The sequence below is a fragment of the Falco cherrug genome, chromosome Z (genome assembly GCF_023634085.1).
Source record: "Falco cherrug isolate bFalChe1 chromosome Z, bFalChe1.pri, whole genome shotgun sequence".
Lineage (NCBI taxonomy): Eukaryota > Metazoa > Chordata > Aves > Falconiformes > Falconidae > Falco > Falco cherrug.
The window spans coordinates 14,455,530-14,479,436 of record NC_073720.1 but is presented as its reverse complement, the minus strand read 5'-3'; the positions used below and the strand labels follow the sequence as shown (position 1 = coordinate 14,479,436).

The following is a 23,907-nucleotide window of genomic DNA, read 5'->3' as shown; positions in this document are numbered from 1 at the left end:
AAAGGACTAAACTGAGTGAAAGCAGTGGAAATCTTTTATCATGGGAATATTATGCCAATGCCCATTACACCTTTCGAAGTCAGGCTTGATTTTGCCTAAAGTATATAAAAATGGTAACTGAAAAAGGTAGATAAGCTTGGAAAGGGAAATCATAAAACGAAATAGTGATGCAGAAAAACGCTTAAAAAAATATCTAAGCTCTGCTATCAGGACCACACACTTGAGGTTAGGAAGGTGCTTAAGTGCTTTGCTAAATATAGCCTTAAAATATGCCTTCAGAATCCATTCATAATTAAGAAAGCTTGATTGTTTATGATGTTTATCACTCTCTAGTCTTAGCGGAAATGCAGAGTGCTTGCTATATTGTATTTTATTATAATCACAATACTTAGCATATTATTTATAATTATAATCACAATATAAATGCCTAAAACTAACTTTGGTTCCTTTCTCCTTCTCTAAAGGACATTAATTTTAGATTTGTCCTTCACTTTATGACATCCAGAATTGCAATTTTGTGTTAAACAACAAAACCTCTCAATTTAAGAAACCACTTTCTAAAAGGTTAGTATTAGTCTTCAGAGTGTGAGGTAGGATATACATAATTCAGGCATACAAAAAAGTGAGTAGATACAAAGAACTAGTAATAAATACACAGCTTTGTTCTATCCTAACACTTAACAATACAAACTAATCAGGATAGGAAGCCTGAATAAAATTCTGCACCAACTAGGCAATACAGATGATATTATTATTAAACCAAGAAAAGCAATTGTCCATTCCAATTTCACATTACTGAAAACTGAAAGTTGTATAAAATAATACTGTGAAATACTACACATACTTAAAAGGAAATCTATCGTTCCAATAAGGACAGAAAATATGTTTTTTAAAATTCACACAGAAGTAGGAACTAAATTAGAACTTGTGTGAACACACAAATTAACTAAGCTGGATTATTCCACATTAATTCATCTAAATAGAAGTGTGAACTTTGTTACAATTGTAACGAAGGGAGCAATTTGTTACAAAATAACCAGGAAAAAAAAAAGCACTCTGAGAAACTGTACTATTTTATTTGTATACTTAAAATCATTGAACACTGTAATGACACAGCATTTGAAAAAGTGGCAGTAATTAAAAAAACATAAAGCAATGTAATGAATTCACTAGAGTTCTATTTATAAAGAGATATTTTTCACTTAAATCACAAAGCTAAATACTGACATAAAGAGTGCTTTGCCCAAGTCATTCCTTCCTACAAAATTCTGATGTCTGATTACGATCCAGTGTAATACAACAATCTCTTTTCACACTGCAGCAAGTTTTGTGAACTGAAATAATTTTTGCTTTCAAAATTTGATTCACCACCCGAAATAAAGAAATAAATGCTGCACTTTGTTTCAAATGCTCTAAAATTTTTCTTAAAACAAATTTTTTCAAATTTTACGTTTTTTCCACTCTGGCTTGTCTGTTTCATCATCTTCCGGTTCCACTTCTGCGAAAACTGTTTTTGGTTGCGTTCTAGAAAACATTTAAAAAGATCAAAATAATGGTCAGAGTACAATTCTTTATCAGAAATTATATTAGACATGCAATGGAAACAAAGTACATCCTTTCTATACTTAAAAAAAGAGCATTCCAGACTTGCCTGTTTTTCATTTTTAACATAAATCTACTAACTAACCTTGCAAGAGCTGAAGCAACTTGCAGCTCTTAGGCAAAGTCCAATGATAAATACATATCTTTTGCAAGTAATATTTCCTCATCAGCTTGCAATCATTATCTGTGTATTCCATGAATAAAATTAAGACAGAAGAGAGGAACAAATCAATATAATACAATGCTAGAAAAATGGAGCCACAGGTCTTCTCATTCCATTATTTTAAAAAAAAGAAACCTCCATTTTGACACACTATGGTATGAAAGCAGCCAGTAAGTGAAAACAGAATAGCTAAGCCAGGTTTCTGACTTAGCCTATGCATGAAAAAAACAGCTTCTCCTTCAGAGACTTTAGCCAGCACTACCGTAACATAAAAACCATAATGATCTTCATATGGGAATACAGTGTATCCTCAGTCAAGCTTGATGGTTATCTATTCCTCCACTGTTTACTTGTATTTTAAATAACACTTAAACTTTATAAAAATAATTATTGATTACTTTTTAAATGAACATAGCATCAAGTAGCGTTTCAATAAACTGTTTGGACATTCAGTTCCCCTGCTTTACACTATAATCACTGCATAGTTCCCTTTTCCAACCTGATTCTCAGCACAACCACTGCAGAGCTGAACTTACTAGACTTCTGACGCTGGCTGTGCTTGACTTCTCATCACAACTGATGTGACAAAGTACAACACAACCAAGGCAGTCATCATATCATTAATGTGGCAGGCTATGGACATGAAGCACTATTATTGTAACAACTGTTATTTGGCAGACTCTACAAAATGCAAACACCTTAACAAAATTACATCTGCCCTACTTAACACAATAGGCACAATTCAGTGCTGTCACGGACTTTGAAGAGTAATGGCGTGCCATCAGCTATAAAACAGCAGGATTCTCCATTTGTTAAATATGTGGCACAAAATAGATTAAAGTCACCAAAACTAGTCAATGACAACATCCCTTATAGGCAGAATCTTTCTGTCAGCCTGCCTTCTCCTCCATCCTCAAAATATGCCATGGAAGTAAGGCGTATACTAAGGCGTTCCCCAGACGGTCCTGCTCTATTGGTACATGGTCCCTGAGTACAGGCTATACATCTCATTACACCTAAGCAGACCTTGTACCCAGACAAGGACTTTCACTACTGAAGTCAGAGGAGTCATTTTGCTCTCCATGGAAAGTGGAACCAAGGTTAAGAAAAAAAATTTCAACTTAAAAATTTCATCAAAAAATAGTTACACAAACTCTACTTAACCAACCACTAAAGAAGAATTCAAAAATAAATAAATAAATAAAAGAATCAACATTCAATCCAAAGCCAGACACCAGGGATGAAGGCTTTATTGGCCAAAATACTGGATTTTGTTAGCTGCTGAAGAGGTGGGATGTATGGAATATTCTCCTTTTTCAGAACACATTGATGGAAGTTTATTTAGCTCATTTTAACAATGTATCTTTTATCACAATAAACGAAAGGTATGTAAATGCCATACAGGATCACATCAGGTCAGTATTAAGATGCTCATTAGTAAAGCACAACTAACCAAGAGTAAACCTATCACTTCTGATCCTGTAACCTGCAACTATCATAGTTTTGGTTAGGAACTTCCAACCAAGAAGAATGCCTTAATCTGTGAAACAGCTAGCAGAAACTCAGTATTTTCCAGGATAGGAGTGGCACAGAGAAAAGTTGCAGACCTCAGCTATTATTAAGTATGCTATTGAGTCCAGTAAAGCTGGGGGTCGGGGGAGAAGAAAAAGAAACTGTAGCATAATCTAGCAGTGCCCTGATATGCTATGTAGTTTTTTTAAATTACCGCAAAATGACAGTAGCCTCAGCTTGGATGAAATGTAAACTGTTTCACCTCTACAAGCGACACAGCAGAAACTGGGGCACCTAGGGTGGGTGAGTCATATGCCTGATCACTTTAAAGGCATAAGCATAGAAAACGTTTTTTCATAGCATTATTAGCAGTGATCATTTAAATACAAATTGTTCTGCTTAGTAACTGTACTAGAGGCTGCTTGTAGTAGGAGTTTGCTGCATAATGAATATTTATGCAAAAATAATCAAAACAGGTTTACTACTTTGTTTTTATTTCTGAAGGCTAAATAATACATATGGAAATCTGTGTTCTTTTCTCTATCAGCTTTGTCAATTTTATCATCCTTGACTTCGAGGGTTGATTTCAGTTTGTTTGGGAGAGTCTCCATGGGAGTCTGTCATGGTGGCCAAAGGGGCCCAGGACAGACGGTTGATCTTTGAGGACAACCTCCTCAAAGCACATTCCATCCCGTGCACAGAAAGTGAAGTCTGGCAGAAGCCTAGGATGGCTGTACAGGGACCTCCTGACTGAGGTAAAACCCGAACCCCAAAAAGGAAGCACAGAGACAGAGGAAGCTGGGACAGTCTTAGCCAAGGGGAACAGAAGCATTACATGAACATACAGGAATGGAGTTACGAAAGTCAAAGCTCAGCTGGAGTTGGAACTGGAAAGAAATGTGAAAGGTAACGCTAAGGGCTTCTACAGCTACACTGACAGCCAAAAGAATGCTAAGGAATATGTGCCCAATGTGGCAGGTAACCCATTAATGTCGGATATGGAAAACGTCAAGATACTTGGTGCTTTTTTTGGCTCTGTCTTCCCTGAGAAGGTCTGCCCTCAGTTCTCTGAGGATCTCTACACTACCAGCAGTCTTGGGGAGGCAGTGATATATCACCAGAGACAGGGACTATGTAGCCTATTGGATATACGCAAACCCATAAGATCAGATGGGATGAATCCAAAGGTGCTGAGGGAGCTGGCCAATGTCATTGCAAGGGCACTCTACCATCTTTGAGAGGTCATGGTGACTGGCAGAGGTTCTCAATGATTAGAAAAGGCAAACATCATCTTCTTTACAAAGGGCAAAAGGAAGATTTGAGGAACTACAGCATGGTCCACCTAATCTCAGCCCCTGGGAAGGCTACAGAACAAATCCCCACAGTAGGCATTTCCAGGCACATGAGGGACAAGGTGACAGGGAACAGCCAACATGGATTTAGCAAGGACATACTATGCCTGCCAACCAGACTGCTGGAACAGGCTGCCCAGAGAGGTGTTGTGGAATTGTCATCCTTGAGGACATGCAAACTTGGCTGGGCAACCTGAACTTGATTGGACCTGAGCAACCTGATCTAAGTGAACATGATTTAAGCAGAAGGTTGGACTAGATGACCTCCAGAGGTCCCTTCCTACCTAAATTATTCTATGCTCCATGTGTTTCCACATGACTGTCCGCTGAAACCAGTATCTCACACACTCAACAAATGCATTCCTGTTGTGGGTTACAGTAACAGGCTGCAAACAAAGATGAGAAAACAAACATGATTTATTCATACTGCGTGCTTCCCTGCTCCAGTGGTTTTCAACGTATTCAGATATGCAGACCCCTAAAAAAATTTCCAGGGACCATACAGACTGCTTTAGAGTGACCATAATCTCTCCTGCTATGGGTTGCTTTTCTTAGTTACCTTTCAGGGATCCAATAAAGGCAGCTCATTGACATCTGAAGTTCATAGACTAGCAGCTAAAAAAAATACTGCTACAGCTAAACCAGCTGCAGATGAGAACTGCATATCACAGCATGTGACTCATGTTGCAGTAACTTTTGAAATTTGTGTTTATATTGCACTGAAACAAAATAACAAAAAAAAAAAAAAGACAACTTTCAAGCATGCTTAGAAACCAGAATAATGTCATAAAGGCTACTTTCAGACTGAAAAGTGAAGGTTTCCAGCATCAGGCCCCTTTGTATTCCTTACTCCACCAGCCATCCTGACCCTTCTCTGAATCTCAGGGGCTTCCACCTCAAAATTACCGATTTCCAAAAAAGATTTAGCTTAAGTATACCAACAAGTGCCAACAAAATCACTGTTACAAAACATTCTGTTCACTCTTGTCTCTTCAACTAAATATACCCAAGGCACCCCGTGAGTAACACCTCAGACACTGGTGCTGCCATCTAGAAAAAGTTCAGTGAACACAGCACAGCTAGAGGTTGCTGCGGCAAGACATTCCCTTTTGCCTGTGACACACCATGACAAAGGCAGCAAAACAGGGGCAACACCACTGAACTGAAAGGTATTTTCTAAGAACTCTGGTCTCCCTTGGTGGGGAGGGAAATGTCACCCTCACCTTCTCCACGGTACAGAAGGGAGCTACATCTGGGCCCAATTAGGCCCTCAGCTATGATGTTTAGTAATTCCTGCTGATCCTTCAGAAGGACGTCTCAAGACGTTATAGTACCTCTGTACAGCTGTGTTAAAACAAACAGCTCAAAAAGAATGTAATTTTCAAACATTTACAACTGATGCCTAAAGTTCCTTTCCTGTAGTTCTTTACTTGAAATCTTCAAGTCCTTCCTTTTCCTTTCACTCTACCGGAATGGCTCTTGCCAAGGTCTCTAACAAGCTTTTTCCTGAAAAATCTGAAGATCTTTTCTTTATCCCCATCCATTATGACTTTTCTGCTGTGTTGATCACATCTTTTTTGACACTTTATTCACATTGGGCTTCTGTGATATGTCATCTCCTGATTCAGCATGTACCACTTGTCATCCCCAGTATGCTTTTCAGCGGCATCTGTTTTTTCACCCATCTTTTTCCTTCTTATATATGTCCCCCTCCTTTTCTGGCTCAATTTTTAGGAGGAACAGAAAGGCCAGGCTAATGATAACAAACTTGAATTTTTTTTTCAAATTACTGTTTGGGTTCAAGAATAAATTAGGTACCTCTAACTCCAACAAAAAGAAAATGTTCTCACATACAATGTACAGACTAACAGCAGAAGTCATGTTGCAGGTATTTCTTGTAAGAATTAATGAAGTTAAAATACAATTTAAAAAGCATGAAATCAGTTATCTGATCTAGAATGACCTAATCAGCATGAAACAGGACCAAACAAACTCTAACTCAGTCATCACAATCCGAGTTATGAAAACTCTGATCAACCAAAACACCAGTGTTTCTTAGCCTTCTCAGTCTAAATTTCTTTAATAACTCACTGAAGAAAATTAAAAAACTAGTTTCCTGTGACATTTTCTTAAGAAGGAGAATGAAAAACTCTAAGTGAATAACCATCTGCTAGACAACACAAAACCAAAAGCCTTGTCAAACAAGGATGTATCAAGTGGATAGTTTTATACTATACTTAAGTGAAAATTTACTACAAGAAATGTGGAGAAAACGAAACCAGAGAAACAAAGTAGTAAAAAGAATAAACACTTCAAAAAAATGAAATGTATTGGATGTATGTTTTTTAGGTCTCAAGACAGTATGCAATTTTAAGCACGTATCAGAATATCAGCTTTCCTAACTTTACAGTGTATCTTATGCCATAGCTAAAGCAGCCAGTTTCCCTAGGTTTGTATACTGCGTGCTATTACAAACCCCTGATTTTAACAGGGCCACCAGGGACATACTTACAATCCAGTATTACATGATAATTTTTAACAATGACTTGTAATTTGTCTATTTTATTAAATATGCATCAGTAAGAATATTTGTAAGATGCTTTATATACAGGGTAAGCATACATGCCCTGTAAAGTCAGATATAAGTAACACAGCTTTCTACATTATCTGTGTGTGCAGGCAAGCAGCTAATGAAACCTGTGACTGCCACTGGTCTGCAGCTGTTAATATAGAACTCTATTTCTGAAAATTAAGAAAATAACACGGTAATAAAGTTTTGCATTTCAGTGTCTTACCTAATAATAATTGTAATTTTTAAAATGCTTTTTGTATAGAGTGCAAGTCAAGATTTTAAAGCAAGGATAACGGCAGTTTCACTGGCATGAGATTTATCAGCTGACAAAACCATCAAGGCAGCATGCTGTTGGCTGCAGTCCAATTCCCCCATATACGTATCACCATCTGTTGTGTAAGTTAATAGCAGTCTGGACTTGCATCCTCCCCACTTCTCAGCCAGCTCTCTTCTTCGCCTGCAGCTACATCTTTAACAAGAAACTGTAATGAGATCTGCCCACCTGATACAGTAAGCCTTCTGTAATACAGCTATGTTTTAAAACTTTCATGTCTACTACATTGCAGGTGTCAGGGATGAAACTTAATATACAATCAATGAAGTTACAAAGCCAAAAATATATGGAGGTATCTACCTACCTGAAGGAATGTGTGATTGTATTTACTTTTGAGAATGGTTTTATCTGAGATACAGAACTGCAGGTGCCTACACATTCAAAGTTAACTTCTGGCAAAGTTAATCTCTAGCAAACATTAACTCTCAAACATTTAAAATCAGTATTTAGCATATTCATTACAACAACTGCTACAGAATCAGGCTTTCAAATATTCTTTCTTTGGTACCAAGGGTGATACTGTATAATGCATTGGTTTGATGTACAACATCAAATGCCATACTTTTAACTACCCACCCAAAGGCAGGTTGGGTCATTGACATTCCCAAGGTGCTTTGGAACAGCCATTCAGTTACCTTTGTGAACACATGGGTCAAGTCAGAAAAGAAGTGTCAACACTAGAAACAGCTATGATTCTCAATATATTTTGTTTTTCTGGAAAGAAGTGGCGATTGTTTCACTGAAGAGCTAAGCACTAATAAAGAAGTACAGTCAGTAAAGTACTAACAAATGTACAGCCTAGGAGATAAAACACTTGGCTGTAAACATGAAAAAATAGTTCATTACTGGCTGTTCTGTGCAGACTATTTCATCTCTTCAAAATCTTTTCTTTATGCATGTTGAAAATGGTACTTATACTAGATAGATCATAGTGTGATATAAGAACACTAATGAAGATAACAAAATGAAAATTTTAGTAACTTTTGAAGTGGTAGTTTCTGTTCATTAGTATGAAATGCATTTATTTAGTATTTATTTTAGTAATACTCTGAATGTATTTATTTAATGGTTTAAATTGTACTTATTTTTAGAAAAAATATCTTTGGTAGAAACCATGCTAGAATAATATTGCACAATTTTCATTGTAACACATGCACACAAATACCACACACACACATGCAATCTAAACTGATTAAGTTACCATCTGTGGGATTACCAAGATTTTACTACCATAATCTTGAAGAGGCTTTTTAATTTATGTAACAACAACTGCACACTTACTTCCTTAGTTTGAATTTTTAGCACCAGATTTTATTAGTGCTATTTTTGATATTGCTACACCTTTAACGCCAAGTTAATTCAAGCAGGTACTCCAATCTTTGTGTAGGAAAAGTTCAAATAAAAACTTACGACATTTGGGAAATCATCTAAAATACGCTGTCATAACATCAAGTAAATATCTTGAAGGTTTAACCTAAGAATCAGTCAGAATTAGAGGGCATATTGGAAAACTTACCATCTCAGTCTGTCAATGGAAGAGTACCTTATTAAAAAGTATATTGCCATTTCAGACATTGATATGGAGAAGATTTTAAACTCTAAGCAACTTAGAAAGTTTTAAAATAATTTTCTAGTACTGACAGGTCTATTTTAAAATTGGAAATGTCAAATTTCAACAATTTAACCTCCTGGAAACTGTTATCTTCATAAAAAGAGTATTGTATATTCTTGGTTCACTTATTTGTGGCAGCAACCCAGAAAATGAAAAGTATACCATTAAGAATGCGTGTCTTCTGTTTTTACCAAACTCCCACTGGCCTCCAAAAATATTACTTGTATTTTTAATTGTTTCCTTACTTAGCATAGGCTGGAGCAACCCAGTATGGATTCTCCTCCGCTTCCTTTGCGTGACGTAAAATAGCCTCTCGAGGGTTGCTATCATCTGTCTTATCCAGTGCAATATTCTTGACTATATATGATGACAAGGTACCTCCATGAGTTCCAACACGCCCACCACGACCTTTAGCAAAAAAAAAAAAAAAAAAAAAAAATTTAGAGAAAAATATGTAAGAAATAAACAAGAGAAAAATTGCATTGTGTCTGCAGTGGTGACCTGATACAAAGAAGTTAATACTATAGGAAGAGTCTAATTTAGAGCGGCATTCACTTAAGTGTTTTACTGATTATATAACTTAAAGTAACTGTGATTATTAATTTATTCCAGGCAGGCACTCCAATCAAACACCCATGTCTTACAACACTGGACACTGCCCATAAGCTGCCACCCAAAGAAGTCTGAATGCAAATCTGAACTATAGAACCCAAGAATGGCGGCCCCTTTAGCATATGACATTCTGAAATGATTATTGCTAGATTACCTGGCCCTGCTACTGGAGGTTCAGGTTTGTGAGACTTCATGGGGTCCAGCCTGTCCTTCTCCAGCTGTTTCCTGGTGCTGCGCTGTCGTGGTTCACGGAACATTGGAAGTGCGTGGGCTGAAGGGTCACAGTTTGGAGAAAAAGAAATCTTTAAAATTCCATTTTCTATTTAAGGTTTTAATTAGAAAGATTCTTCCTTGCAATGGAGAAGCTGGCAGAAGCAGCCCCCCAGTTCTTCTGTATCCACACAGTGGTTTACTGAGATGTATTTTAGAGAGCTTCTTTCTGCTGAATTTGTCAAAGATGAAAGCAGCCAGATTTCCAGGGTTCCTTGAGGCAGGAGCCTTTCATCTGAAATACTGTTTGCACAGTTTATGCGTATTTAATTTATTCCCCTGTCATCCAGTTCTTAACATTAGCATTACGACCAATCAGTTGCTCTCTTCTGAACTTTCGATGTTTCTACAGCTTTCTAATACTCCACGAGCATGACAAAACCCTAGATGCATCTTTGGATCTGAAACAGCAAGGCGTGTAATCCCCTCAATGATCCAAAACGTAACATTTCTGCGCATGAAGTTACAATCATGTTCTTTCTTAAATTATGAGATTAATAAATGTTGGAATAATACCCATAACTGAGACAATCTGGCCAAATTATCAGGATTTAAAACTTCTATTTCCTTCTTCCTTCTCCTGTTTTCCAAGGCAGCTGTTTCAGGCTTTTAGGCGCATCAGAAATTAGAAACCAACCATTATTAAGAACTTCACACAGCATACAGAATATATGACTTTCTGGTTGTGCAAGACTATGAAAAAACTGTATGAAGCACTAACATCTTACACCAATGATCAATATTTAATGAAAGGCTGCGACTTTTTAGAGGGGAAAAAAAACCCCCAAAAATAGAGGGGAAAAAGCTAAATGATCTGTAATTTCAAACCTGAGAAAGAGCTAAGGATGCTGGTATAAAGATATGTTTAAATTCCTTACGTGTTATAATGTAATCCTGTGTAAGGGTTTCTGCTTGTCGCTCTTTTCGTTTTGTTTTGACCACGCATAATTTTGCTCCCCTAGGAAGAAACACACAGCAGTTCAGTTGGTCTGTTTATAACAAGCAGAAACCAGTTTTTATTCAAAACAGTCTCAACAAAATTATACAGCACTTTAAATATTCATGAACGTGTGTATCTTTGCCTGTCGACGCACATGTGAATGAGGGTAGAGATTAGTGTTTCTAGTTCCAGAGCAGTTTATATGACATGCAGAAATACAGGTGAAAGACTCCTTTCACACTTCATTTGTCCACGGTACTTGTGGTGCGCACACTGAAAGTGCTCCTCTCCAAACATGGGCAATGATTTGCTTCTAGCACTCTCCCTAAGCAGCAGAGGTGATCTAACCAGAGGTGTCTGTAACACTGCAGCGGGGAGACGGCATAAGCCTGGCTGCAGCAAGACTGCTATAGGGCTCTTGCAGTCTGTGCCTAGGAGAGTCAGGCTGTCCTCTGGAGAGGGGTCCAAACAATGATGACCATCTTTCTTGTTCTCTAAATTGACAAAGACCAGAAAAATAAAACTTATTTGTGATTATCTTGTAAACCAGGTTTTATCTTCACATCCAAGTGTCCAGGTCACAGTAAGTATCCAAAAACTGAACTGTAACACAGTGGGTTTGGATGCCAGTTAAACAAAGATGAGCCCATATAGGGGAAGAACACCTTATTCATACCACTCAGTATAGATAAAAGTATACATATCTCCCCTGCTGACAGGAAGTAAGTATGCCCCAGTTCTCCAGCCAACCCAGATGGTAAAAGCAAATTAATTGGAAAAGAAGTGTTTATAGACTAGTTAAGTCCTCTTCTTTCATTCCATGCGGACAAGTCACCTTCTGGATCACTACCATCTTTCCATTAGATGTACAGGCAAAATCCGCACATGATAGGTGGGGATGGGGGAGAAGACTAGCAGAAAGATGGGAATGTACTTCCTTGGTCTGCACCCTCTCAGATTGGGTCTTCCAGTATTACTATGCAGATGCTGCAGTTTAATGCTTGTGAACAAGATTTCTACTTCAGGGCGGTAAAAAAAAAGACAGACATAAAAAAAATTACTAAATACAATAAATATCCTTTCAATAGCACCACATCAGCAGCCTCCAAGAAACCTGATGAAAAGTTGGCTATTCTTACTGCAGACTTCATGCAATGAAAAAATGACAGTGTTTGTAAGTTCAGGTAGAACAGTCAACATACTGCACCGTGAAAAGCCCAAAGGAAAATGCACTGCTTTTCAGAAACGAAGTTGCTGCTTTTTCTTTTCTACTGTTATTAAATAAGTAAAACTCTGCAAAACAAATATTTCTAAAGCAGTTTTCTCATTTCTTAGCATAATCATAGAACCACAGAATCAGACTGAATTTGAGGGGAAAAAAAACGTTCTTAAATCATTAATCATGATTACGTACCTCTGACTTTTGACAGGATCATAGTAGACTTTGGCCAAACCATTTCCTGTACCAACCATGATCTGGTTCAGCTTGGGATGCCAAAGGCAACGCACAACACTCTGAAATAAAGCAACATATTGATAGTTAGTTGCTTACTCATCTAGATCTTAGAACTGATATTTGTGTTGCCAAATGGTGGATCGGAGTCACACTGCAGCAGGAACAAGCTTAAGCACACAAACGAGTATGTGTGTATGTGAATAAATATAAGTTCCTCTTCACTGCAGAATACAATATAAAAGGAGTGACAACACACGGATGTAGGCAGGAAAGGAATTACAAATTGCTGGCAGTGTGGTTACCAGTGGTTTCCACAAGCTAACTGTGCCAAGGTCTTCATGGGCATTATGGAAATGGGAAGTTAAAGAGGGATTTGAAGGAGAACAATTAAATGCTTCAGATGTAGCAATGTGGGCCTTCATGACTTTTGCATTTTTATTTTTAATTCTTAATTCTTCCACCCTGTTCTTCACTTTATCCGGTTTTCCCTTCTCACACAGTGTTGACCTTTCACTTGCTGACTGCAGAAAGGGAAGAGTGGTGGATTTTCACTCTTGGTTCTTTTTTGCCCACAACACACAGAAGAACTTGGTATTTGAAGACAATGTCTCACAGCTCTGTCACACGACTGGTCAGTAGGGAAGCTCATTTTCAGACATTAAGAGTACTGTTCTTTTACACACACGCAGTGTGGTTCTCCGTGTGACTTAGAACCTCCATGTGATGACTGTTTCCAGTCTGATTCAGCAGGCCAACACAGAAACTGTAAGCCTCAAGCTTCTGACTCCCGACGGCCACAGCGGCACAATCTGCCACGAAGGACAACTCATCTTAAACTATACAGGTTTTGGGTTTGTGTTATCTGACTAACTGGGGAGGGAAAAGTGCCTATTTTTTAGAGAGAGTAATTCTTTAATGGGATACTGTTTGAGACTGAAGACAGGTTTTAACAGTGTTTGTGTCACCTAGGTAACAAATGTATCCAGAGTTAGCAGGATGCATCATTCCATCAGTATTTCACTGAACAATGCTAATTTTTCTAGCCCTCCCCCGCCCCAAGCTTACTACTACTTCTTTCTCAAAAGCCAGGAATAGACTCCTCTCAAAGTGAATTGATTGCTCAATATTCAACCACTATCATTCATCTATCATTGAAGTATCCATATAGGTACCTTTATTTTTTTTGTTAACATAATACAGCATATGAAATTTGCAAAATGGGAACCACTAATGTCTTAAAAATAGAAATACAGCAAAGCTAGAATATAATTAGAGATGTAATATAGCCCTATAGCCTGGGAGATGAGAACCATCTAATCTGGAAGAGAATGGTTATGTATTAGCTCTAGTGACTCCTGAATCACTTCCCATTTCACAGTCCGTACTATTTCTGGTTTGGTCCAAACCCCTGTTTTCTGAATGAGGCACACAACATAAAAAAAGTATTGAAAAAATTCTGAAGCCCATTCAGCCATCATGAATCAGAACTTCATTTTACTACAAGATGATGGATGACTCTCTTTCTGCTCTGTGTTCTTGTTCAAGAAAAATTGAGTGAGGTGTTTACATGAATCAACTGACCATTCTTTAGAAGGTTCTTCTGTAAAACATCCTCCTTCTACATGGAAATACAGACATTATACCTTCCCATCTACTTTCAGGCACAAATAAACCCAGCATGCTTACCATGAGACAACCGAAGGACAACAGCCTTTGTAAAGGTAACTCAAGTACAACCTAGAATTCTGATAATGCCTTGTGTCCACGATCCCTGCCACAACCAACCAGAATAACCCACACAGGGTTGTTAATGATGTTTTTGATTTAAATAAAAAGATTGTTATATACGATTATGTAATGCTCAAAATGCTACAGTAACTGTAAAACACACAAAGCTAATATGAAGGTCAAAGGTGGGTGGCCTTTTCTTTTATTAGTATTTATTGCATGTGTTTAGCCAGCCTTTTTAAACTTTGTAGTTAACGTGGTTCTCCACTTTCTACTGTCAAGTAAATGTGTTTTATAGCATGGTACTGGATACGAGCCAACAAAAACAAAGCCTGAGACAGTGTGTCTCAGCACTGATGGGGATTGCTAAGTTTCTAACTTGTCAAACACACAGAGCACACTTAAAACCACCATGGCACAGGCTCCAGAGCAGGCAAAAGAAACTGCCATTAAACACAGCCCTCTAAATCTTCCGAAACCATAAAACATCCCCAGAAACAGAATTTGTTAGAAACTAAACAAATATAAGCTCTGAACATGCAAGCAATTTTATTAATCCACTAGCATATAAACCTACTTTATAAGGAATAATAAAAGCTACTTATGCAATTTTCAGATTATTTTAGAAATGGACAATACTGTAAAAAGACCAAAATACCGAATTCTTGAACTAAGTCCAAATAATTTTCCCCAATCATATAGTCTTAAAGAAGTAAAAATGTTAAACAACTATACAACAAAGGGACTATTGTAGACCTGGTCTTAAGATTAACAGAGAGAGGAAAAGGAAAATCTTTATCATACAAAAATATTTAATTCTTAACGAGTATTTATCCTTCAGTGCCTCTAAGTTCCCTACTGTTTACACTTAGAATAATCTACACAGGTAGACACTTTTATCACTGGAAATGCTAAACATCAAATTCCAGCTAACAGAAGGTCCTACATCCCAGCTCTGCAGGCAAAAAAGTGTGTTAATAGCAGGAAAAGCAGGGTTTTCTTGGCTTGGCCTACCTATGCACAGGTAGGCTGCAGGTGGAAGAAAGCTCTGAAGACCATCTAATTCAAACCCCCTGCTCTGAGTATGGTCAACCACTCAGGTAGCTGAGGACATTGTCCAGTTTGGTTTTGAGTATTTCCAAGGATGGAGAAATCTACAGCCTCCCTGGGCAACCTGTTTCAATATATGACCATCCCCAAAATAAAATAATAAAAAAAAAAATGAACCCCCCCAAAAAAACCCATAAACAACAACAACAAAAAAACCCAAACAAAACCAATCCAAAACACATCCCACAAACATAAGAAAATGGTTTGGGGTTTAAGTGGAATTGACTGTAATTAGGTTTGTGCCTATTCCCTCTTGTCCTGTCACTGGGCACCACCAAGCTTTGCTTTAGCTGCTTCACCCTCCTGTCCCCCTTCAAGAATTTACACATACCAATCCATCCCCCATGTGTCTCCTCTTCTCCAGGCTGAGCAATCCTATCTCTCTCGGCCTTTCCTCCTGCACCTGATACTCTAAGCCTTTAATCACCTTTGCAGTCCTTCACTGCACTTACTCTAGTATGTTTTTCTCTCTCTTGTACTGGGAGATCAGAACTGGACCCAGCACTACATACGTGTCTCACCAGGGTTATGTAGAGGAGAATAACTTCCTCCCTTGATTTGCGCGAAACACTTTTGCTTGATGCAAATGCCCCTGGGCCACTTGCTGCCAACTTTGTTTATCTGAGCTGGAAAGGGGATTTGCCATTCCACAATCATTTTTTAAGAATAACTTGTTTTATTTTAAGGTTGTGCTCTACAATGAAACCCAACACAAGCAAGGTGGTACTTCAGTCCTAATTGCCCCTGAGACAGGAGCTCAGGCTGGAAGCAGTAACCTCAGCAGTTAAAAGCAAGCTGCAAGGTCTCACTCCACTTACCCAGGTGGTTTCATGCCTGGTAAAAGCAGCAAAAGAGCAGGAAACTAAATTGCCTAACACAGCTTTATGGAAGCCTAGCACAAAAGACTTGACCAACCTATGTTCTGGTTGTAAGGAAATCCTGTGGATGACAGCTTCAAGACTCAGCAAATAGGAACACCAGAACAGTAACAAAAACCTTCCATTAACTAATTCTAGATTCAAACATTCAATACAGACTTAACCTGTTTCTTGTAACATTTAAAGCTGAAACAAGACAAATTTATGTTGATTCTGAAATCCAAAAATTTCCAGGTCACATCTCAGCTTTGCAAACAGAAAATAACATCTTATTATCACAAACAAGAATCATAAAATGCAGAATGTATCATCACATAAACAAACATCTTGAATATTTGAAAAAAATATTTCAAAGTAACGGCTGGATGTTTTGGACGGTGTATCTTTGGAGCATGAAGTCCCGGAAGCCTGTCATAAAAACCCTGAAAATAATTTTATCCATGAAACTGATGTGGTCAGCTTTGCTACTGTGAGATCTGAAAACACTGCACTTACAAAAGACAATTATTAGTAATGATTTAAAAGCTGTTTGGTACTTTAGCCGTTGCAAAAGCGTTAAGTTCTTCAAATGAAATCAATCTGAAAAGCCTTTGGCAATGTCTATTGCATATACAAACACAGTAGCCTGCATTAGGAAACACTGGGAAAAGACTGAAAATATTTTTGTAGTTAGGCAGGGAAAGTATTAAAAATGTTAACAGAAACACTCCAAATTTACCTTCTTTATTTTCACTGTGAAAGAGGTTAGAACAGATTCAGTCGATGTTATTGACAGCAGGCCTTTGTAATTATTTTCAGGTAACAGATTGTCTTGTAATACTGACTTAAAGTCAATTAAAAATTACCTACACAATTTTAAAGACAACTTTTTTTGCAGTCTGGATGAAAATATTTGTCTTCTTAAACAACTGCCTAATAAAATGAGAACATATTACTGATTTTTCTTAAAACTAGCCATAAAGGTTTCTAAAGTTGCTATACTATTGTTTTAAATAGAAAATGAGTTACACAAAAAATACATAATTTTTATTTTTAAATAAGCACTATACTCACTTCAGACTCCCAGTTCTTCCAAAATAAATTTCAGGTTTAGAAATTTTAACCTATAATAACTTAAAAGCTTAACAATATGTGGTAATCTTAAACCACAAAACTCATAAATATGTAGAAAGGTGGCAGGCGAAAGTGATGATATTGCTATTCCCTTGTGTGCTATTCCACCTGCATTTCTTCTGAAACATGCAGTCCCAGCTCATGTGCAGCTCTGGGGTGGTTCATAAATAGTCTCACCCCTAACAGCCTGTTCTCATCTGTGTGCTTCCCTTTGTATCATGTTAGCAGAGCTGCTGCTTCAGGTAAACAGTAAACTACACCAATTTTTCTGTGAGGTTATTCTCCATCTGGGTTAGGTCACCAGGCAACTACACACATGACTTTGCTGGTACTATGTACATAACAGTCTTTTGATGGCATTTAACAGCAGTGCCTCTAAATGAGAAACTGAAGCCTGAAACTTGATTTTCTGTAACACAGAGAGGGAATTTATTCTGGCCTAGAAATATACCCCTATGTTTAACAGGCAAACTGAAGAATAACTGAAGCAGATTTCTCAGCAAGCAAAACCTAATTACCTCAACTGAAACTGTCCAGAGCACTTGGGTCACACACTGACAGGAGAAAACAATGCAGAGAGGGCATTTTACAAGGTCAGCAAGAAAAGATCAGAATTATTTGTGGCACAGAAATCTTTTACTCTTGAAAGTATTATTCACCTCTGTCCTCTTTCACTCTGCTGCAAGAGCACTAGGGAAAAATGAAGGCTTCCCTCCATCACTGCCTTTTCATATTCCTATACTAACATTTTACATGTCTGTGAGCTGAAGCTGTACAAAACCATTGATTTCTTTTTTTTTTTTGCATTTCAGTCAGAACTTTGACAAATAACCAACAAAATGTAACTACCTTTGCATGTATACAAACCCCAAGATGATAGACAAGTTAGTAAACATCTAATAAGCAGACCTGTATGTGTGTACACATATACTGATTTAATGGAATATAGAGGTCATAATTCACCACAAGAATGGCATGATATCAAGTTTCATAATTTTACAAATAATTCTAAGGACTTATATATTTTTGACATAAATAAGAATCAGCTTACACTTCTGCAGCACTTAGGTCAATGGGACTATATTCTTTCCTTGCTACTGCAAAATGAAAAGTAAGTTACAGGGGCTGTACTATAAAATCATGTTTTAATTTCTTTTCCCTCCTTCAGGAAGTGTTACTGCTGCTCAATCAGGCATTGTTTTCTTTGGAAACAATCCCTTTTCCCTAAAGACAGGGAAGTTTAAGGTTAAATACCATGCATGTGTCTTCAAAAATGAAGATTTCATGTGAAGTATCAGAAATACATGATCATGTATCAGCTTTTTCAAGTTCATTAGTAAAGCTTCTCCTGCCCTGCAGGGAAGAAAAACATGCTTCTTATATTAGTTATGCACCGTTGGAATAAACTTTTTCAGTTTTTCTTTCTCTACTTTAGGTACAGCCTTTCACTCTCCTCTGGTAGTTCTGAACTCTCAGCCTGCTTATATATTTGCTCCAAAATGCAGAATTGATTATTCAGTTACCTGCAGCTATCAGACTTTTAGGCTAAGTTCACCGAATTACTATCTGCTCCCGTGGATATTCAGAAAAAATGTTATACAAAAGTACAGACAAACAATCTGGCAAATGGGTAAGATGTATCTATCTACTTCCATGTCTACCTAACGCTGAAAGGGTGGAAATCTCTCCTGAATGATGCTGACATTCAGCTAATACTCATACTATCTCTGTGGTGAGTGTGCAGCCAACATCCCATTTGTAAACTGGAAAAAGCAGTAGCGATTTCCTTGCAAATTACCACTAGAAAACAAACAAACAAACAAACATACTGCTAATTCCAGATAAATACTGAAAATGGAAAGCAAACATGCTAATCCTAGGCTTTCACATATCTCTTAACTGTTGAAGCAAGAATTCATGGGGTTTTGATGTTTCCTTCATGTAACAATGTTTCCACCAATTTTAAAAAAAAGTTTGTTAAAATGTAGATAAAGTTCTGTAATCCTAAACTGAAGTTGCTGATGTTTTGACAGTCATGTTTGGAAATCAGGTTCAAGCAAGAGAGGGTAGACTGCACTCTCAGCTAGGACAATCCTTTCATAGAGTGGCAGGCTATCCTCCTGTAAATTGCCTACAGTCATAAATCCTTCAATCAATAGATGTGAGTGCAAACGTAACCCATTGTATCCGACTTTGCTACTGGCAAGGTCAGAGCACAAGAGATGAAATGTCCCCCTGCTTTACCAGGAGAGAATGAACACCAATGGAGGTCAGGTGGGACTGACTTCACCAAACTTGTCTACACCTCTAATTTTTAGACATCTACTCTCTAAATGCCTACAGATTTTCACCTCCCTTCATAGCTAACAGAGAGAAATAAGCATTTTACAGTGGCCTTCATCTAACCTATTTCAGATATCTATTTTAGGATGAGATAAAAATCACAGTCTGGATGTGTTTATTTTTCTCTCTTGATTAGAAAAGGAGCCTAGGGTGGCTGGATCAGCTGTAGACATCTATATTTGGTCAGGTGAATCCCTGCAGTCTACAATGGCCAAAATAACTATGTTAGAAAACCAGAAGACTAACGAGGATCTACAGTACAGCATGTTTTGCTACTAACATAAAACTCTCCATTTCAAGGATAAAGGATCCTGGAAGCCAAATTAAATACTCTTAGTGCAGAAAGAATACAGCAGATACAAACTCCTAAAACTGTCCAACAAATCTTTTGAATCTCGGCTTGAAAGATCAGATATAGCTCTGGAGATACTTAAAAACTGAATGGGGATAAACCAGAAACAAATACAGCCTATGTTCACCCTTATTGCTTACCCCTTCCATAACCCACAATCTAATAAATAATTCTTTCAGAATCTGTTCTGAAGCTATACAATAAAAAAGTGACAGCAAGAGCTGGTGCTCTAAGAAAATATTTTCTGTTAGGAAAAGAAAAACAAACCTTCTCTCTTTCCTATATGCAAGCTTTGCTTCAGTGGTCATGACAGCGTGTTCTGTTTGAACAGCGCTGCTTGGATTTGCTGCACTTGGCTGTCCAGACGGCCAGATAAGTGGCATGTCAGCAGGGAAGATAGCAAACATGTAAAACGACATTCTGTCTGCGGTCAGGGTCTCTAAGGACAGGTCACCACAGAGTGGCCAAATGGGGCTTTTCTGATGGAACTGAGTATTTATCTTAATTGTAAGTTTTACAAATTACAACATCGCTGGGAAAACTGTGTCAAAATCAGTGCAAATGTGCATGCAACTAATTTATTCATCCTGTAAAACCCTACATATTCACGGTGAAGAACTGCTTGAGCAGTACAGTATCTTCTAAAAACAGAGGGGCTTACAACATACTAAGTAACACTTCTGAAACCTAACTGCTTATTAGTTTGGTTTTTTTTTTTAAGAAACAGTGATTACGCTTCAAATTAACATTACGTGTTAACCTAAGCCTATAGTTTTATCAGTTTATACTTGAGAGGGGTAAGCAATTTCAAGCTTGTGTTGGACTGAGGGATAAAATCTCAGCATGCCTTCCAGCTTAATCTTCTATAGTTCTGCAACTTGCACAATGTTAAGTCCATCTGACTTCAGTGATAGATCTTCCCAGAAGAGAAGGGAAACATACAGTTATTTCAGAAAAAAACACACCTACTTCAAAGGATTTCTATGTCTTTAAATAAAACATTAAAACATTTGGATGCTCACAGCTAAAGACAGCTTTCTACTACAACAAAATCTTTCAGTGACCGTTGCCCATCCTTCTTTGGCTAACTGCTGCTTTTTAACAAGTACTGTAATTAGGGAAGATATTAAGGCAGTGAGTGGCTTTCAAGCTCTTCTATTTTAAAAAAGAAGGTGTGAAACCATTTAGAAACTTCAGGTACTTAGACTGCTGCCCAGGGGATACAAATCTAGTCTTTTTACAGGTCTTCGTGGACATGTTTGAAATTGCCTTCAGTCTTCATGGACTGAAAACTTTTCGGCAACTGCTTATGAAATACACCCCAGCAAAAATGCATAAACTGCTCATTAGAAGAGAGGAAAATGCCTCAGAATATACTTAAAATCTCATGGTGCTGGGCTGCAGCATAAGCTGCATATGCAGGCACATAAGCTATATCTGGGAAAGGCTGGTCTGCCTCCTGGATGCACCATGAAAAAAATGAAGACTGAGTAACTCTTAGAAAAACTGCTTTATTTTTATTTAAAAAAACAACAACACAGATATAGAACTATGCCATTTCCAAATGTGTGCATAACTGAACAACAAATGCTACTACTTTGCTTCCACCTTGTTTCTTCTTTTGACCACAAAGATGGTTAACACACGTATGTTGATACTATACATGCTCTGATCCAAAAAAAAAAGGCTGCTCACACCATAAAAATAACTGATATTATATTAAAAAAATCTACTTTAAACCTCAATTGCAAACATCTTCAGGTTTGAGATTCCCCCTGGAGCTCTTCCAAGGAAAAGAGCCAACTACAATAAATAAGGTGGTAGGTTAGGGAATATCTACAATGCAGTGATCTGCTAGCATTAGATTTAAAATACTCATGAGAATACAGCAGTAGAGGAAACAACAATAATGTTTTTCCCTTGTGAAGCATGACTTAGAAAATGCGTGGAAACATTCCATATAAAAGGGACCAGAAATGGATAAAATTTTAAATTTTCTATGTAAGAAAAGAAACATCCTAAAAACATTTTCAGGGGCCAGTAATTTAAAGCAGGATCTCAATATAGAACATATGGATAGCAATGCTGTATCACTTACCTTCCAAGGTACACCTACAAAATATACTTTTAGAAGGGAACTGAGACACTGAACAGCACTTTCCTTTTCTGATGACTAGAAAAAGTAACTTGATCAAGGTGGCAACCTGTTTTCCTTGTAGTTGGAAGTTAGGGCATTTTCAAGCACCTGCTCTGTTAAAATTAGAGCCACACTTTCATGACAATATACCACAAAATTAAGGCAGACAACCTTCACATACACACACCAATTACAGTGAGGAAACCTGCAGTTTATTTTTCTCTCATACCTCAAAACTCTAGTGACAGCTTCCCTAAAACAAAGTATGTGCTGCTGCAGGATATACGAAGGGATGGAGCACATCATCTTTACATACAGGAAAGCAGAGCAAAAATAGACAAGCTACCTCACTCTAAAAGAAAACACATTTCTGTGATTCACCTTTTATACTAGATTTTTATTTTATTTTTTTTACTTTAATTGGCTCAAAAATTTACCAGACCTTAAATATATTTACCTCCTTATTGTGGAAAAGGTGGATTTGCCTTTCAAATAAAATAAATGGCTTAAAAGGAAAATCCCAGAAGTAGCATGAGATCTCTTCCAGAAGTCAAAAGAATTAATTTTTCTTAAATTCAAAAGCTTTAAATCTTAGTAAAATGGGCCACAGTGGAAAAGCCCTTTACTATATTACTGCATCTTATAAATAGTAAATGATTTTGTTTGAGGTCAAAGGAAGAAATACTGCAATCTTATATCAACTGTGCATAAAGGATGCTGGAAGTTTCATATTCCTTATTCAGTCTTTCCTTTTCACTCTTTAATCTAAAAAGGAGCTTTATTTATAGCTTGTCTCAGAAGACCTTCCTGAAACATCCCTTAGAGGAACTTTTCATAAGTATTTAATAATTTAACTTTTGCTTATATTTAAGAAGCTAAGAAAATACTGAAGAATCCTCCTAACAGAAACAGGTTTCCCAAAACAATCATCACACTATGATTTTGGATTGTTGCTTATCTACAAAAACCTGTGGGATATTTTAAAAACCTGCACATCTCATTTTATAATGTACACAACCTCTTCATCTTGGCTTATTTTTAAATCAAGTTATTACTTACATTTTCATTTAAAAATAGCTATTTCTGTAATTGTACAACTTTTTTTTTTTTTTTCTCCTTTTCCAGTGCCCACTCTTGCTTGGCAGTAACAGGGTGTACTACTTCTTTTCGTATGGGGAAAATGACTGCTCTACTGCTGCCAAAATCAATCTTGTCTGTAGTAAGGATAACTACTGGGTCATCTGTTTGAACTAGCCAAACGAATGACAGACATATGAGTGATTCAAGTGGCTATCCACAGCTTTTTCAAATTAAACTGACACTGGGACAAATGTTGTGTACCCAACTCTGTTTCCCATACACTAGGTATTTATAACTGGTTCCCATGAAGATCTTGTACTTGCATAACCAAACCAAGAATTAACAATAAACCCTCCCTGACTTGCATTTGACAGTGAAACCTCCCTTCAATTCCACAAAGAGCGTGCAGTTACAGACATCCCAAAAGGTGAGACCTCACCACAAAGTAGCTACAGGTCTTCCTTCCTGTCACACTACCTGAGGAAAGGAAAGAGGAATGTCCTCCAAGTTTCTGTGCATACACATTGTACCCCTCTTCTGGCCATTTTATTTCCTGACATCTGTTTAAGTCTCCTCATCCATCTAAATGGAGTAAGGAAACATTCTGCATCCAATTACAGATCTTTCAGATTAAGTAAGCCTCAAATGCTCAAACTGAGAAAGCTTAATATAAATATTTTCTTGTGGATATTTGAGGTGAGAGCAAAACAACTTCTCACAGATAATGCTGTCAAGATAGAA

General features: G+C 37.3%; 1 protein-coding gene across 1 annotated transcript in view; it reads right to left on the bottom strand.

Annotated features, from left to right (window-relative positions):
• Positions 1 to 1,055: 1,055 nt before the first annotated feature.
• WDR70 (WD repeat domain 70) overlaps positions 1,056 to 23,907 on the bottom strand; it is a 136,295-nt gene continuing 113,443 nt past the window's right edge. Inside the window, exons 14-18 of the mRNA XM_055698637.1 lie at positions 12,384 to 12,484; positions 10,908 to 10,987; positions 9,914 to 10,030; positions 9,393 to 9,555; positions 1,056 to 1,524 (exon numbers count right to left, since the gene is read on the bottom strand). Of these exons, the coding sequence (XP_055554612.1) occupies positions 1,440 to 1,524; positions 9,393 to 9,555; positions 9,914 to 10,030; positions 10,908 to 10,987; positions 12,384 to 12,484 (546 nt within the window). The 3' untranslated portion in view covers positions 1,056 to 1,439. The remainder of the gene's footprint in view (positions 1,525 to 9,392; positions 9,556 to 9,913; positions 10,031 to 10,907; positions 10,988 to 12,383; positions 12,485 to 23,907) is intronic.